Raw genomic sequence first — 13921 nt, 5'->3', positions numbered from 1 at the left:
GGGGAAATGGCACATTTTTCTGGCTTCTGTTCCAGCCACTGGTTATTTTTCTTATAACCATTTAGAGGAAAAAGAAAAAAAAAACCCGTTGAGCACAAATTTTCTTACTTTTTGTGCTAAGTTAAGAAGTTTTTATACTCGTATTCAATCATTCTAACTACTAAGACACTAAAGAAAGCTAATATGTCAACCTCAATCATCGTTTAACCATGTCTGTTTTTAAATATTATGATAATGCTGAGCTGTGTAACACTGACTGCTCTAGCTCAAACATGCGCGCTGCGCTGACGCCAGCTCTGGCTCCTGAAACAAATGAGTTTAAAATGTTTTGGTCGTTATACCGGTCCCTCTTTAATGTGCTCCATGGCTTCATCCCAGAGCTTCTTGTTGGCGGTGTCATCCTGGATCAGCTGCTGCTGCTGCTCAGTCAGCTGGAAGGTCTCCTCTATCTTTACACGTTTAGGCGGCGGCTCGGTTTCTGGTGACGATTCTGGTAAAAACGGCGTAACATTGAAGAAGCAGAAGCTAACTTTGCAGGGCGAAACATGTAATACTGAAATAAGACAATGAAAGCAGAGCGTAATTGTAAATATGGAGGTTAGGGAAGATATTAATGAGGCATCTCGGACAGGTTTCCAGTGATCACGCTGCTCTCGCTCACCTGTCCACCTTTTCTGACCTGCTTTGAGCAACGTCTGTAAAAGCACCCACCAGTTTCTCCGGTTGTCTTCTGCTCTCCGTTACTTTGTGGTGCGTCCTCTTGCATCTGGGCTTCTGGAGGCTCGTCCCCCTGCTCTTCCCCCTCCTCCTCTTCCTCCTCCTCCGGCCCTTCCTCCTCCTCCTCCTCTTTTGTTTTAATCTTGCGCCTCCGTGGTCGCCCCCTTCCAGGATAGTGCTTACCGCGACCGCCACGGCCAGGTCTAGCGCAAGCCTCCTTCTTTGTTTTGTTAGCCATGGCTGCCAAATAGCCTGGTGGGTACTGGAGGAAAAGACATTCAGGAGAATGTTTGTTTTCCATTTGTTCTGTCCTGCTTACAGACATTCATCCGTTTTTGGTCACATTTAAATATCTCTGCTTATCAAGCAAATTTTTGCTCTACATAAGAAGATGAATGATGATTTCATTTATTGAGGGGAAAAAAAAAACCCTATCCAAAACAGCTTGGTTTTAATATTTGTTTGATGATTTATAAATTTAAGCCCAGCGAAAAAAATATTTACTTTAAAGTCTATTAACTTTTTAAAATCACAAATCAGGAGTTGCCAGTACATTTAACCTGATGTACTGCATAAGCAGCAGTCTCACCTGAACCGAAAGGCCCAGTTTCTTTATTCTCTCCAGTCCTTCAGGGGTCCAAGGAGCTGGTTCCAGATCATCTCGTCTCAGCAGATACCGCCACACCAAATAGCCACACTTTCCGATCTCTGGCCAGTACTTTACCACCTGGAAACCACAGCAATACCATACTTTAAGCCCATAGGGGTATTTGACAGCGTTTGTGATTAAACTACACACACTTGAGCCTTGGCAGCAACGTCACATCATTTTTAAGGCACGATTCCACAACATACCTTGTAAATACCGTCATAGCGGTTTCCTTCTTCTGGAGCGTATTTGCTGATGCGTCTACCTTTAGAGCTGCGTACCACTCTCACCGGTTTCCCAGCCCGCCAGTTTCTGGACTCGGCTCCATCTTTGTCATTCAGTGGCGCATCACAGTTTAAGGCCAACGCCCTGAAAATCAGTCAAGTAAATGAAAGGAAGCAGAATATTTAATCAAATCTCCATAGAAAGTTATTAAGAGTATAAACATATTGGCAGTCATATTTTGGTGCTGTACCTGTTCATGTGAGTCAGTGTCTGGTCAAAACTGTGCTCTCCGATTCGTTTGTTTCCTGAGAGGTCACGACCCCCACTGCCAGTGTAGGTGAACTCGTCTCCCCGGTCCTACCACAGATGATCACACACACACCATTGAAGATGGAGCCAATGAGATTTCACCGTGGTTCCCATGCGGCCGAACAGAACAGCAGCGACAGTGAAACCCACCACTTCGTCCTCAAAGCCCCCGGCTAACACCAGCGAATAGGAGCCGTCGTTGCTGCGGCCGTGGATGCCGCCGACGTGCGGCCTGTGAACGCCTGCCTCGCTCACCTGAGGAACGAAGCGGACACGAAGGGTGAAAAAAGAATTACAGCGGCTTTGTTTTTCTGATTTGCAGCTTTTAACAAAGGCCAACCTGCACTCTGAATTTCCAGGTGGTTCCCACAGGAATGCCGGGAATAGGTCCGTAGTGGTTTGAGGGAACAATTGTGCATTCTTTAGTGCGCCCCACGCAGGCCATACCCTGCAATTATACCAATAAAAAGTGCTTTTCAACATAATCAAACAGTAAAACAGCGTTTTTTGTTGTTGTTTTTTTTACATTGCACCTCAAAAGTTTCCTTACAACAGGATGATTAAGTGCGCCTCAGTGGCAACATCACATTAAGGGAAAGCTATTTATTTAAAGGTTTAAGAAAAAGTCTGAGTTTTAGAAGGTTTGCCTCCAGATTTAGCTGCTACAAATGAGTTTTAAAGTACGACAACAATAAAATAAAAGTGGTTTATTTTAAGAGTTATGGAGACGCTAAAGTTTTAAAGTCAAGTATGAACACTGTGTGACTCAGCGCACTTAAATGTACCCGAGTGCATAAGGCGAGCTGGTTTCAATTAGCGAACATTAAAAAAAAAACACACACATTCTGGTAAAGAAGGGAGTTATTTTCCATTGGCTGTTCCAGGAAAATGGCTAAGTTGTGCCTAATGGCATTGTTCACATTACACCATGGAGAGGAGCGTCACGGAGACGACGTTTTGATGTCAGAACAGAGCCAAAATCTGAATACATGAGAAGAGTCTGGAGGGTTTTATGTAACCCATGACCTGTTTGAAAAATTAGATAAAATGACAACTCAACATTTATTTCTCTACTTCCTCAATTAAGGATAATCTATTATTTGATAAATGTACATTTACAACTTGGCACATTAAGTCTGATAAGAGAGGATGTTAATAAGTCAATTTGCTGTTTTTTTTTAAAAATTATTTTATTTCCTACATATTAAAATAATCTGTAAACTCTATAATGCTAACATATAAAGGCAACATGTTTATCTAATATTCCACTAGCATTCTGAACATTCAGTTTTAAAAATATATGACCCTTTTGCAGGTGATAGTGATTTATCCTTTTTGAATATGAAAATAAATTTCCAGCTCTGTTTTTGTAGAATTTATGCGAGTACAGAATGATCATTTAGTGGGGTTTCATATTTTGGATGTTGAACAAATCATAAAACACTACAATTCAGATATTTGTTTCTGATTTAGGAGAGCAGAGTTTGGCATCTGGACCAGATCTGCGTTCACACCTATAGCTTCTGGAAACATCCGTATTCGGTTCCCCCCCCCCCAATAATTAAAAGCAAATTCCATACTTGTCCAAGTTTTCTAGAATCCTACAAAATGTGTCTGGTGGTTTGAGTCTGCTTTTTCTAAGAAAAAATACCTCCACATTATAGTTGATAGTGAGGTGAATGTTCAGACCTTTCCTGAGGCTTACAGAGCAGCTATCAGTCCTCCAGTATCTTGCTCCCCTCTTGGTCTTACCTTTCCCCAGTCCCTTTGACTCTCAGTGGTAGCCGAAGGCATTTTGGCTTTCTTCTTACTGGCTTTCAGTTTCTCTCCTGCCTTGACAACTTCGCTGGTGTCATTTTTACAGGTCGGGCAATACCTGGCAGAATAAAAGAAAATCACATCCTGCTCCGTCTTCGATGCTTCACAGGCATGTAAAGACTTCGAAAGGTCAACAGAGTAGCTTCTTAACCCCCTTAGCAATGAATTATATATACTGTTTCTAATTCCCTTTCTCAAATGAGGATGTATGTAAACTCTTAAAAATGTTTAATGGCAATAGCGTTAAGTCACGGAAATCTTGAGGGAAAAAAAAGAAGTATTCAGCAGGGAAAAAATCTCACATTAAGGAACAAATATTTAAGAAAATCGTCTTTGTGACAATTATTGTAAACTTTAACAATTCTTTTACAATAAATGTCACTAAAGCATTCCTATAATTCACTCTATGATATGTATTTTCCTCAGAGTGTCTAAGAAATCCAAATTAGTCCACCGCTTCCTGTTTTGCTGGGGAATAAAAATCAGCGTTTGATTACTCTTACACACTCTTCAGAAGAGGAAAGATAAGAGAACAATCAATTAAAGTTGTGTGTGTTGATGATATCTGTGTTAGATGATAAATAGCTACTTCCCCTAAATTGCTTAGATCTACATTCAGATTGATTATTATTAATTCAAAACAACAGGATGTGTGACGAACAAGATTGTGTGAGGACTTAAGTTTAACTCACCACGTGAGGTGAAGATGGTAACAGAGGATGGAAATATATCTCCATTTAAAACTTACTGTTCAAAGGGCAGGTGCAAAGCCTTAATGAAAACTATCAATCTAATAATTTTGTATTGATCTTTAGCATGAGGGATAATGTTTGTGGTGAGAGCTGCAGCTGGTGTTATGGGACAGACAGAGAAATTCTGAAATTTATCTATGTGAGATGTAAAAAAGGTGGATTTATTTATAGGACAGTTCATGCAAGCAAATTCAAAATTAAAAGAGAAAAAAAATAAGGAAAATATATGAAGGCACAAATAAATATGCAGATACATCAATTGTTGTGTATATGCATGGACGAGGTCACTGCCTCATGTAAAAGAAAATTAATTAAGTATAACACTTAAAAATGAACAGACACAAGCAAGATACTGGGGAGATAAAAGTGGAATCTTTGGAATTTTCCCAAACTCATCTTCAGTAACAAACAACAGAGCAGCTAAAATTCCTTCATCTTTCATCTATTAACTCCAAATCCCATTTTGGTCAAACTCTATTGAACAAAAAAATATTTTAAGCATGTTTAATTGTTTCGATTTCTATTTTGATTCTCTCTTTTTATTTTTCTCCATTAAAGTCTTGCACCAAAGCCAGAAAAACAGAAAGAATCTGGAGCTAAAGTGGTATTTCCATAATTATTTCTATTTATGCTTTTTTACTTACTGTACGACAAATGGTAAAACAGACATTCTGTTGTACTCTCAATTATATTTTGCAGAACTTCAATGTATGAAGTCAACTGCAACCTGCAGGTGCATTACCCAATTATTATCAACCACCTTTGAATTTCTGTGTAAATACACTTCAGCCCATAAACTTCATTTAATCAGTGAAATGACTGAAGTGGCGCAAACTTGTAGCTAAATGTTGAGCTGCTCTCCGTCGCTTTCTCACCAGTCCTCGTCATCTGGGATGGTGGCCAGCGGAGGGTTCAGGCAGTAGATGTGGAACGCCATGTTGCACTCATCACACAGCAGCTGCATGTGAGCGTCCTGCTTCCCGCCGCACACGCAGCAGGAGCAGAAGCGGCACTCTGCGTCGGGGTCGGCCTTGCAATGCTTGCACTCGGGTCCGCTCTTCCCTTGAGTCACAAACAAGATGAAATCACCCGTTTTCACACATTTAGCGCTAGTGATCAACACGGAGTTTGTTGACGTATCACACCAGAGTCGAACTGTTACATATTGTGTCACATTACAACCACAAGCCTCAATGTATTTGACACAACACACAATTGTGAAGTGGAAGTAAAATACATGGTTTTCTTTTTTACAAATGTAGTTCTGAAAATATCAAATGCATCCACGTCCCTTTACTCAGACGCTCACAATAATAACTCAAAATCACTGACACATCCTGAGCTATTTTGCAAAAAAAAAAAAAAAAAGAATTGGCATCAATATAAGTAAAGTATTGGATGCACCACTTTTAATTTGTTTTCTTATAGGAAACCTTGACAAATATTTAGCCTGGTACATTCACTTCACAATTACACAATCCCAACAAAATACCTTCAAGTTTGTGGTTATACCTGACAGAACAGCGGAAAAGTTCGAAGAGCGTGAATGCTATTGAAAGACTAGTTCATACGTTTAAACTGTCCGTCTGCGCTTGAGAGGGGACGAGCTCCCGGCTTCTCCACCTGGTAGATTTCATCTAAAAACTGAACTTTACAATCTCCGATCACATCTTCAGGGCCGCTGTAGGGGAAGACACAACAGCCAAGGTAGATAAATGGAAACATAACAGAGCAAAATGCAATCCAGCTAAAATCAAAGCAATCGATCTCAGGATGCGAGACGCTCACCCCAGGAGAATATTAACTCGGAGCTCCTTATTGGTGCGAGAGGTTTGATTAATGGCCACTATCTCTGCGTCGTACCAGAAGCCTCTTTCATCTGGGGTTTCCATGTTGTAGTTGACCATCACCTGCAGCCCCACCTGCAGCTGGTCCCACCGCAGCAGGGTCCTGGCACGGGGCCTTACGTCTACGGAGCGCATCTCTACGACACCGTTCTCTGGATAGCTGCGAAACAGTGGAGGTACAGTTTCATATTCATGAATATCAACAAGTATTTGAAAATTACGCTATTTTAGTCAGTTTCTTTGGGAAGGACATGGAGCTGTTGACAAGGGGTTCACAAAGTGGGAGTCGTGAAATAATTTTCAGAATCATGGTGATGTGACAATCCAGGTGTATGAGGGGCAAAAAGGGCAAAATTAAATAAATATGTGTACCATTAAATGTGTCACTAAATAATGTACAGTAATATGCGTTCTCATCGTTTTTATTTAAAAATTAATTTAAAAATATGTATAATTATTTCACTCTATATATAAATTTTTAACTAAATAGAGGGAAATAATAATATGTATTTTTGGGGGCTTGCCAGGCTTTGGCACTATTACTTTGGGGGTCAAAGGCAGAAAACTTTGGGAACCTATTAAACCTACCATATATCAGTTCATACTTGTTGAATACCTATTAATGCACTATAATTTGTATGAATAAAAAAAATAATATTTTAGGGATAGGAAACCTAAAATGGATCTAGCCCAGGTGTCCACAACCCTGGTGACCATTGACATCATTTCTGACAGAATTCAAGAAATTACATATAAAGTCAATATTTTAAGCAAATTAAACTAAAATGGCCTCTATGAAATATAATAATGTGTGTTTTGCAGCAGCTTTATCCCTGACCCTGCCTAACTGTAGTTGCAGCAGTAACTATTAGCAACAGCCAGAGAGAAAAGCCAGGAATCGCAGAGCGCTTCATGTTGTCTTAATGGCTCAGGGCAACAAAGCACAGCACAAGGCAGAAACAAATGGACGAGAACAGCTTCTGTTTAACAGTGTAAAGCACAAAGTTAACGACATATAAGAGATATGAACCGTCCTCTGGAGAGCCGTGCAAGCCCACGCTACTCTGCAGAGTCGCATTCAAGGTCTTGAGAATGAAAGCTGTCTCTAGTAGGTGTGGATTCGAAAAAGAAGACATATACGATTATATGATACCATCAACTCCAACACATGGCACCCTCGTGACTTGAATAAGCCTAAATGATGTCAAAAAGCGCTTCACTTATATCCATCTATCAAACAATGCATGTGGTGTCTGGTAGTGTTTCTGCAAATTTCAATGAGTTCAATTTGTGACTTTGCAAGATATTTCAAAGATCTTTAGGATTTAAATACATTTTTAAAAAATGCCTAAAACCTTACCTTCTGAAATGTAAAGCTCTGTTTTATGTTTCATATTAAGAACATTTTAATATTAGACAAACATAGCCAGAGTAAACATAAAAAGTAGATTTTAAAGTTAATGTAGAGTAACCACTCTACATTGGAAGGAAACACGGTATAAAGAGAAACATATCAGGAAGAGAGAGAAGAATAGAATGCAAATATCCTTTATTGTCCCATAGCGATTAAATTTGTTCATATTTAAACTAAAGTAAAAGAAATATATATATAATAATAATTACAAAAGGATATTATAAAGCCTTTTCAAAAAGCAACAAATCAAGCCACAATCTAAAGGAATTTATGAGAAAAAGTCACTGATCACAATGAGTGCCATTGTCTACTAATAGATAAAATATGAAGCAGTGAGGAACCTCCTAAATGTTACATCTGGTGCTAAACTAAGCCAGGATAAAAAAATTATTCCCTTTAAGATCTTTTAGGGGCAATTATTTTTTGCATTTACTTAATAAATTAAATCATGAAAAACTGCATTTCATATTTACTCAGATTATCGGTATGGTAGTAACAATAGATATATGACAATAAAAAGCACAAATCTGAGAAATTGCTAAGATGACATATTTCCACACCACTGCAATGCGCCTCTTCTGAAAAGTTAATCTTTAAATAAATGTTAATTATTACATTTAAGACTTTTTATGACTTTTATAGACCCAGCAGACACCATGGTCTATTACTTTATACAAATGATCCTTTAAATTAATAGATTTTACACATTCAGGACAGAGAAGGTCATTTCAGGTGGCAGAGTTAATGCCACTTAAGGAAACATAGCTGAATTGTTTTGTTTTTTAAAATCACATACTACAGCAGCAGGAGAAAAAAAAAATCCAAAGGATTTCACAACAGTTCCTCCAGCTGTACAGCTATATTGTGCTTTGTTCTTGCCAGCAGGATATGACTGAGCTTGAGTCACCGGCTATACAACTTGAACTCCGTTTCTGGGAAATGTTTCTGACAGCAGTAAAGGTAATGTGGCTAAAGATGACCAACAGCCAACATAATCAAACACACAGTTGTGGAAGGACTGAGTAAAACACCCACGCAGATTCACTGCTTCTGTCAGATGGTGGTTCTGAATCATTTTGATCACACTTAGGTGGACAGAGAGCGCCGTTATGTTGTGCATTATGAGTTCATGTAAACTTTACAGACTTTGGGGGGGAAGGCTGCTGTCAAGCTTATTACTTTCAGCAGAGTCAGCTTGGCTTCTTAGTGTTACCAACTAACACCCAGCCACCCCTGCTGTTCATTCTTTGTGCAACCCTGCTTTTGCCAACAGAACTGCACTTAATCGCCTCTTACACCATTATACAGTTGGGGCATGCAGAGATGGACATGACCACTCTGTGAACAACCTCTCCTCTTCATTCAGAAACCGGGGTCCTGTCTTATGCAGCATTTTAAGTTTTATTTAGTGTCTGGGTAATCATTTCTGGGTTGAATTGAGCATACATATTATTATTATTATTCAACTGAAAGACCCAAGAATGCAACATATTTCGTATTCTGGGAGAAGCCTCCTGATTTTTATTTGAAATGCTGTAGCATTTCAAATAATGTGTTGTGGTGAAGCAGCCAGCCCTCGACATGGCTGTCACAGGTTGCTGCAGGTCAAATGTCTCCCCCCTCCCTCTCTCATTTCCCACTTTCCTATTCGATCACTCAAATAAAGGCCACTAAAACCTATAAAACCTTTAAAAAAGAAAAAGAATTATATCATTATTGGTTCCCAGGCTCTTCAGAAATGAAGAAGCCACACAGCCTTCTTCATTAAACATTTGGATGCTTATTACTTAGTAATAAGCATCCAAATGTTCATTTTTGGGCTCACATCAGACTCATAAGCAGTCCTGAAGAAAACCTAATTTCACAGTCATGTTTTCATTATGGCTTCCTGAACTTAATATCTCTGAACTATCAATCTCCTCTATAGATTTGTCCTCTGGCATAAACAAGTGTCTGCCAAAGCTTAGAAAGGTCATTTTTTTATGACCCGCAAATATCAACACACATGTGCCTCGCTTGAGCGCCATTTTCTCCTGTTTCCCAATTTGAGGGAGTCCTCTATCTTTTTTGATAAACAGGAAGTAATAATTTGCAGATTAAAACAATCAACTTTAATAAAACATACAAAGACGTATCTTTCTGAATGGTGTTATAGCAATAAAATAAAAGAATGTGGACCAGGTTGGCCACAGACTGAAAGATTGCTTTATTGCCAACATACCAATACGTTGACAATGAAGGTTTCTGCACTAAATTAAAAGATGTAAGAAGTCTGTCTCTAAATATTGTTTTTCTGCAGTCTGCAGTGATACCGAATCAACACATTCAGCTCTGGTAAAATAATTACTTTCCAGAATATAATGACATTGTGGTCATAAGGTATGCCCCTCTCACCGAAGAGACTTTTTCAAGCAGCTTTAAACTGACTAATGATTACCAGCGGACACTGAAGAAGAGTTTTAGAAAGAGCGTACTCCCAGAAAGTGGAGGCCGGGGAACGGATTTGCTTTTTTAGGGCTAAAGGATTGACATGGTTTTTAAGAAGTGGGTTAGGATGAATAGCAGACACACAAACACTCACAGACACATAAAAAAATGGAACAGGCAAAAAAACAAAAAAACAGAGACATCCACTTTGAAGCACAATTGTACTCGGCATGAACAGAGGGACAACAGAGCAACACAGCAGGAGGACAAGAGCCTGAGCTTAACGCCACACAAGCTCTCACCCTGAAATAAGCTATAAAAACTAAATGAATTCATAGCCAAAACTATTATATCTATGCAACATCTTGTATTTATATTAAAGCTAATTTTTTTCTTAATTATTTAGTTTTATTCTAATTTAAAAATACTTTATTGGTCCCAAATTAAATTGAATAGAGTTGAATCAAAAGAATCAGTGACCATCAAACTAAATATTATTCTGATATATTTTAAGGATTTAACAAGCAAAAACATAACATAGCATAAAATAAAAGCCTGAAATTTAGACACAACGTCTTTAGGAGACATTCTGAGGGAAATTGAGAACAAACATTCATTTGTTATTGGCTGATTGAAACTTTATCAAATTTAAATGCAAAGTTTTCTTTTATTGGATATATTTCCAAAGGAGAGTTTTGGAGAGAAAGAGAGAAAAAGAAGAACGGACTCCAGATGAGTCAACCTGGTATGTTACCAAACCACTGCAACATAACAGACAATATCTGAACACAAAACCAGGAAGGTTAACCTCTGACTGAATCAAATTCCTGTCCAACCAACCCCTAAATTTACGCGTGGATTCTTCAGCTGGACTCCAGAATTTAAAGAAAGCAAAGATTGTAAAACATGCCAACAGAACCTTACACAAATCAATTGGGCTTGTTTAAAAAATGTCATTCAGGCTGATTTTTGGTTCAGTACATTTAAAAGAAACCCACATCCCTGCAGCATCAGGGATTTGTCAAAGGTACATCCATATTGCTTTCCATTGACTCATATCTGCAGTGTCTGACGCTCCAAGGCAAAGCACTAAGCCTTTCTGAATCTGTCCTACCAAGGAGCATCGATGCTTCAAATACAAGCTGGAGTCCAGTATACGCAAACATGCATTAATAATAAGCTGTTTCTAAGATTTGACAGCTGTTTGTGATTTTACAATCTGAGGATCATCTTCAGTAGAACTCTATTTTAGCGCTGTGATGTCAGGATAGAGGCCTTCTGCAAAGCCTTTGGAGTTAAACTTCTGTAAAGTTATTTTTGTGGACATGAAACTAAAGATAAATTTAGTAAACACAGAGTCACCTCAACAGAAAAGATTAAATGTAGCAAAACACTGCATTGCGGTCAAATAAAAACAGTACTGCGAAGATAATAGGCTTGCATGATCACACAATGCGTCAACATTTGTACATTTTATGGCTCTAACTATTATGTTTTAGGTAATCTTACATCTTGCAATAAAATTACTTATTCTTCATTAGAGTTTGTATTAATGCAAATAATATTTATTTAATATATGTAATAATTATAATTAAAATTCTGTTTTACTACTTAGAAAGAAAATATTTCCAGCTGAAACTACACAGCACAGTAGACTTTCTAAAGGTTATGTAACTCGCCTCTACAGCTCCTGTCCCACATGACCTTCACACTTTGAGAGTGCCGATCCTGAAGAGGTTCTGACGAAAGGCAGCATACCATCTGGAGGGCAAACACTGGTTCCCTGAAGGATCTATTTTCAACAAATTTCCAGGATAGAAAACCCACATGGGCACAAATGTTTGGCTGCACAAAGAAATCAACAACTCGATCGTCCCGACTCGTGTGTCTGGGAGCTTCTCGCACGGTTCAAGGTAATCTAACACGGTGACTTCAGACAAACATTCGAAAAGCTTTCTAATAAATTCCAAAAGCCATGGAAAAGCACTTCTGTTCAGGCCAGAGAATAACACGGGGAAAAGAAAACTATCATTTTGGAACATTTTGGTTAAGGCAGCTCCTGCCAAACAGCTTGGCAGATATTCACAGGAACTAGAGTGCAGTCCAGGGCCAAAGGGTGGAGGGCTGCTCTCTGATTGTTGCTCTCAAGTGCATTCCATGCAAGTGGTGTGTTGCAGCCACAACAATACTGTCATTTGGCTAAATGCACAATAAACCATTTTTGGTCTTTAAACAGAAAAATGCAGACAAGTTTAGCTAATTATATTGGATGAATGTAAAAATTACACACATTTTAAACAGTCATAGCAAAAGGCAATGAATGTTCATGCAAGATAATGCTAAAAAAAAGTTCAATTCATAATCTCAGAGCAACATTTTTGCCTCCATATGTTCTTATGCTGAATATGTTGCAACAAAAAAAAACCCTACAAAAAGGATCCAAGAGGAGGGCCAGGAAGAAAAATCTTAGTTAAAATAAACTGATAAAGTACTAACGCTGCAACAAAAACCTGCTTTCTCTGTGAAACTCTTCAATAAATTTTCACTCTACTCCACACACTCACCAGTCTCGTTATTGTAGATCCTTGCTGATTGAAATCAAGAACCCATTAAGGTGATATAAGCGTCTTCATTCAACAGAGCCGTACCTTAAAACCACATTTAGCCTCAACAGATTACAGGCTCTCAGATGAAGTGCACAGCTTTAGGATTGACTGCTCTCCAAGATGACTTGTTGCAACAGGAAAGCGATGGTATTAAAAATACCCTCCGACACATTTTACACACCTGAACTGCCTCATTAATCCAGGTTTCCTTCCCACAGATATTTTTTGCTGAAAAGTACCTGAATGTTGAAATGACAATATCAGCTATCTTTAAGCAACATTTTCTGTATTCTTGTCTTTCTTTTCTTTACTTAAATCACAACAATGCGACCAACTTTCTATGAGTCGTAAGATCTCAGTCATTAAAATCCATGTCAGGTTTGGGCATTGAAAGTCCATCTGACCTGCAAAATATGGGGTCAGTGGATGAAACGTAAAATGTAGCTGATGAATAAATATTGCACACAGGTGGTGCTCTGCAACTGCAATATAACACACACTTATACTGTAAGCATGTAACACTTGAGTAGAAGTTTGGCCCCAGGCAAAACAATAAAACTTTAAATATAAATCCTGCATGCATGTTTTTGTATCACGGGGGAGCTAACTTTCAGCATTATAATCAGCTTAATATTTCAAAACATTCCCATGTGTGGACATTTCAGTGCCAAACGGACATCTGGTATATCTCTTGACAAGACAAACACAAAGAAAAAAAATGAAGAAAATCAGTGTTTTATACTTCTGACTTCCGTCTGTAAGCAAACTAATTCATTCTCTCTCAGCACATCCACTCATATGGCTGCTCAATGCAATTACATATAATGTGGTGCATTTCCAGTAAAAAACCCCCAAAATAAGTAAGCATTTGATATTATCCAAAGGGCAGTGAGTTTTCACTCTCGTCAGTGTGTTTGGAAATTTAAATGCTGTGTTGGCAAATTATCACAAAAAGCAGCAGCACTGCCGAGCTTTAGCGTCATTCACAGCAGGGTACTTAAATCCTGAATTCTTTATTATGAATTTGCTTTTAATAAGCCTCTTTTACTCCGATAACCCTGAATAAAATTCACTGCGACCAATAACCACCCGAGTAGCTAAGAGTCGCTGCATGTGTGTAATCAGTCTTGGTACAAATACAGCTGTCCTCTGAAGGC

The 13921-nt window shown here is 38.5% G+C and overlaps 1 protein-coding gene across 1 annotated transcript in view; it reads right to left on the bottom strand.

Annotated features, from left to right (window-relative positions):
• LOC129366304 (E3 ubiquitin-protein ligase UHRF2-like) overlaps positions 1-13921 on the bottom strand; it is a 33670-nt gene that overhangs the window by 4409 nt on the left and 15340 nt on the right. Inside the window, exons 4-14 of the mRNA XM_055040060.1 lie at positions 6259-6477; positions 6042-6151; positions 5346-5532; positions 3653-3776; positions 2241-2348; positions 2051-2155; positions 1842-1948; positions 1573-1735; positions 1307-1444; positions 712-979; positions 342-490 (exon numbers count right to left, since the gene is read on the bottom strand). Of these exons, the coding sequence (XP_054896035.1) occupies positions 342-490; positions 712-979; positions 1307-1444; positions 1573-1735; positions 1842-1948; positions 2051-2155; positions 2241-2348; positions 3653-3776; positions 5346-5532; positions 6042-6151; positions 6259-6477 (1678 nt within the window). The remainder of the gene's footprint in view (positions 1-341; positions 491-711; positions 980-1306; positions 1445-1572; positions 1736-1841; positions 1949-2050; positions 2156-2240; positions 2349-3652; positions 3777-5345; positions 5533-6041; positions 6152-6258; positions 6478-13921) is intronic.

The sequence above is a fragment of the Poeciliopsis prolifica genome, unplaced genomic scaffold (assembly GCF_027474105.1).
Source record: "Poeciliopsis prolifica strain line A6 unplaced genomic scaffold, Auburn_PproV2 SCAFFOLD015, whole genome shotgun sequence".
NCBI lineage: Eukaryota > Metazoa > Chordata > Actinopteri > Cyprinodontiformes > Poeciliidae > Poeciliopsis > Poeciliopsis prolifica.
The sequence above is the reverse complement of the archived record's forward strand: the minus strand, read 5'-3'. Positions and strand labels throughout refer to the sequence as shown.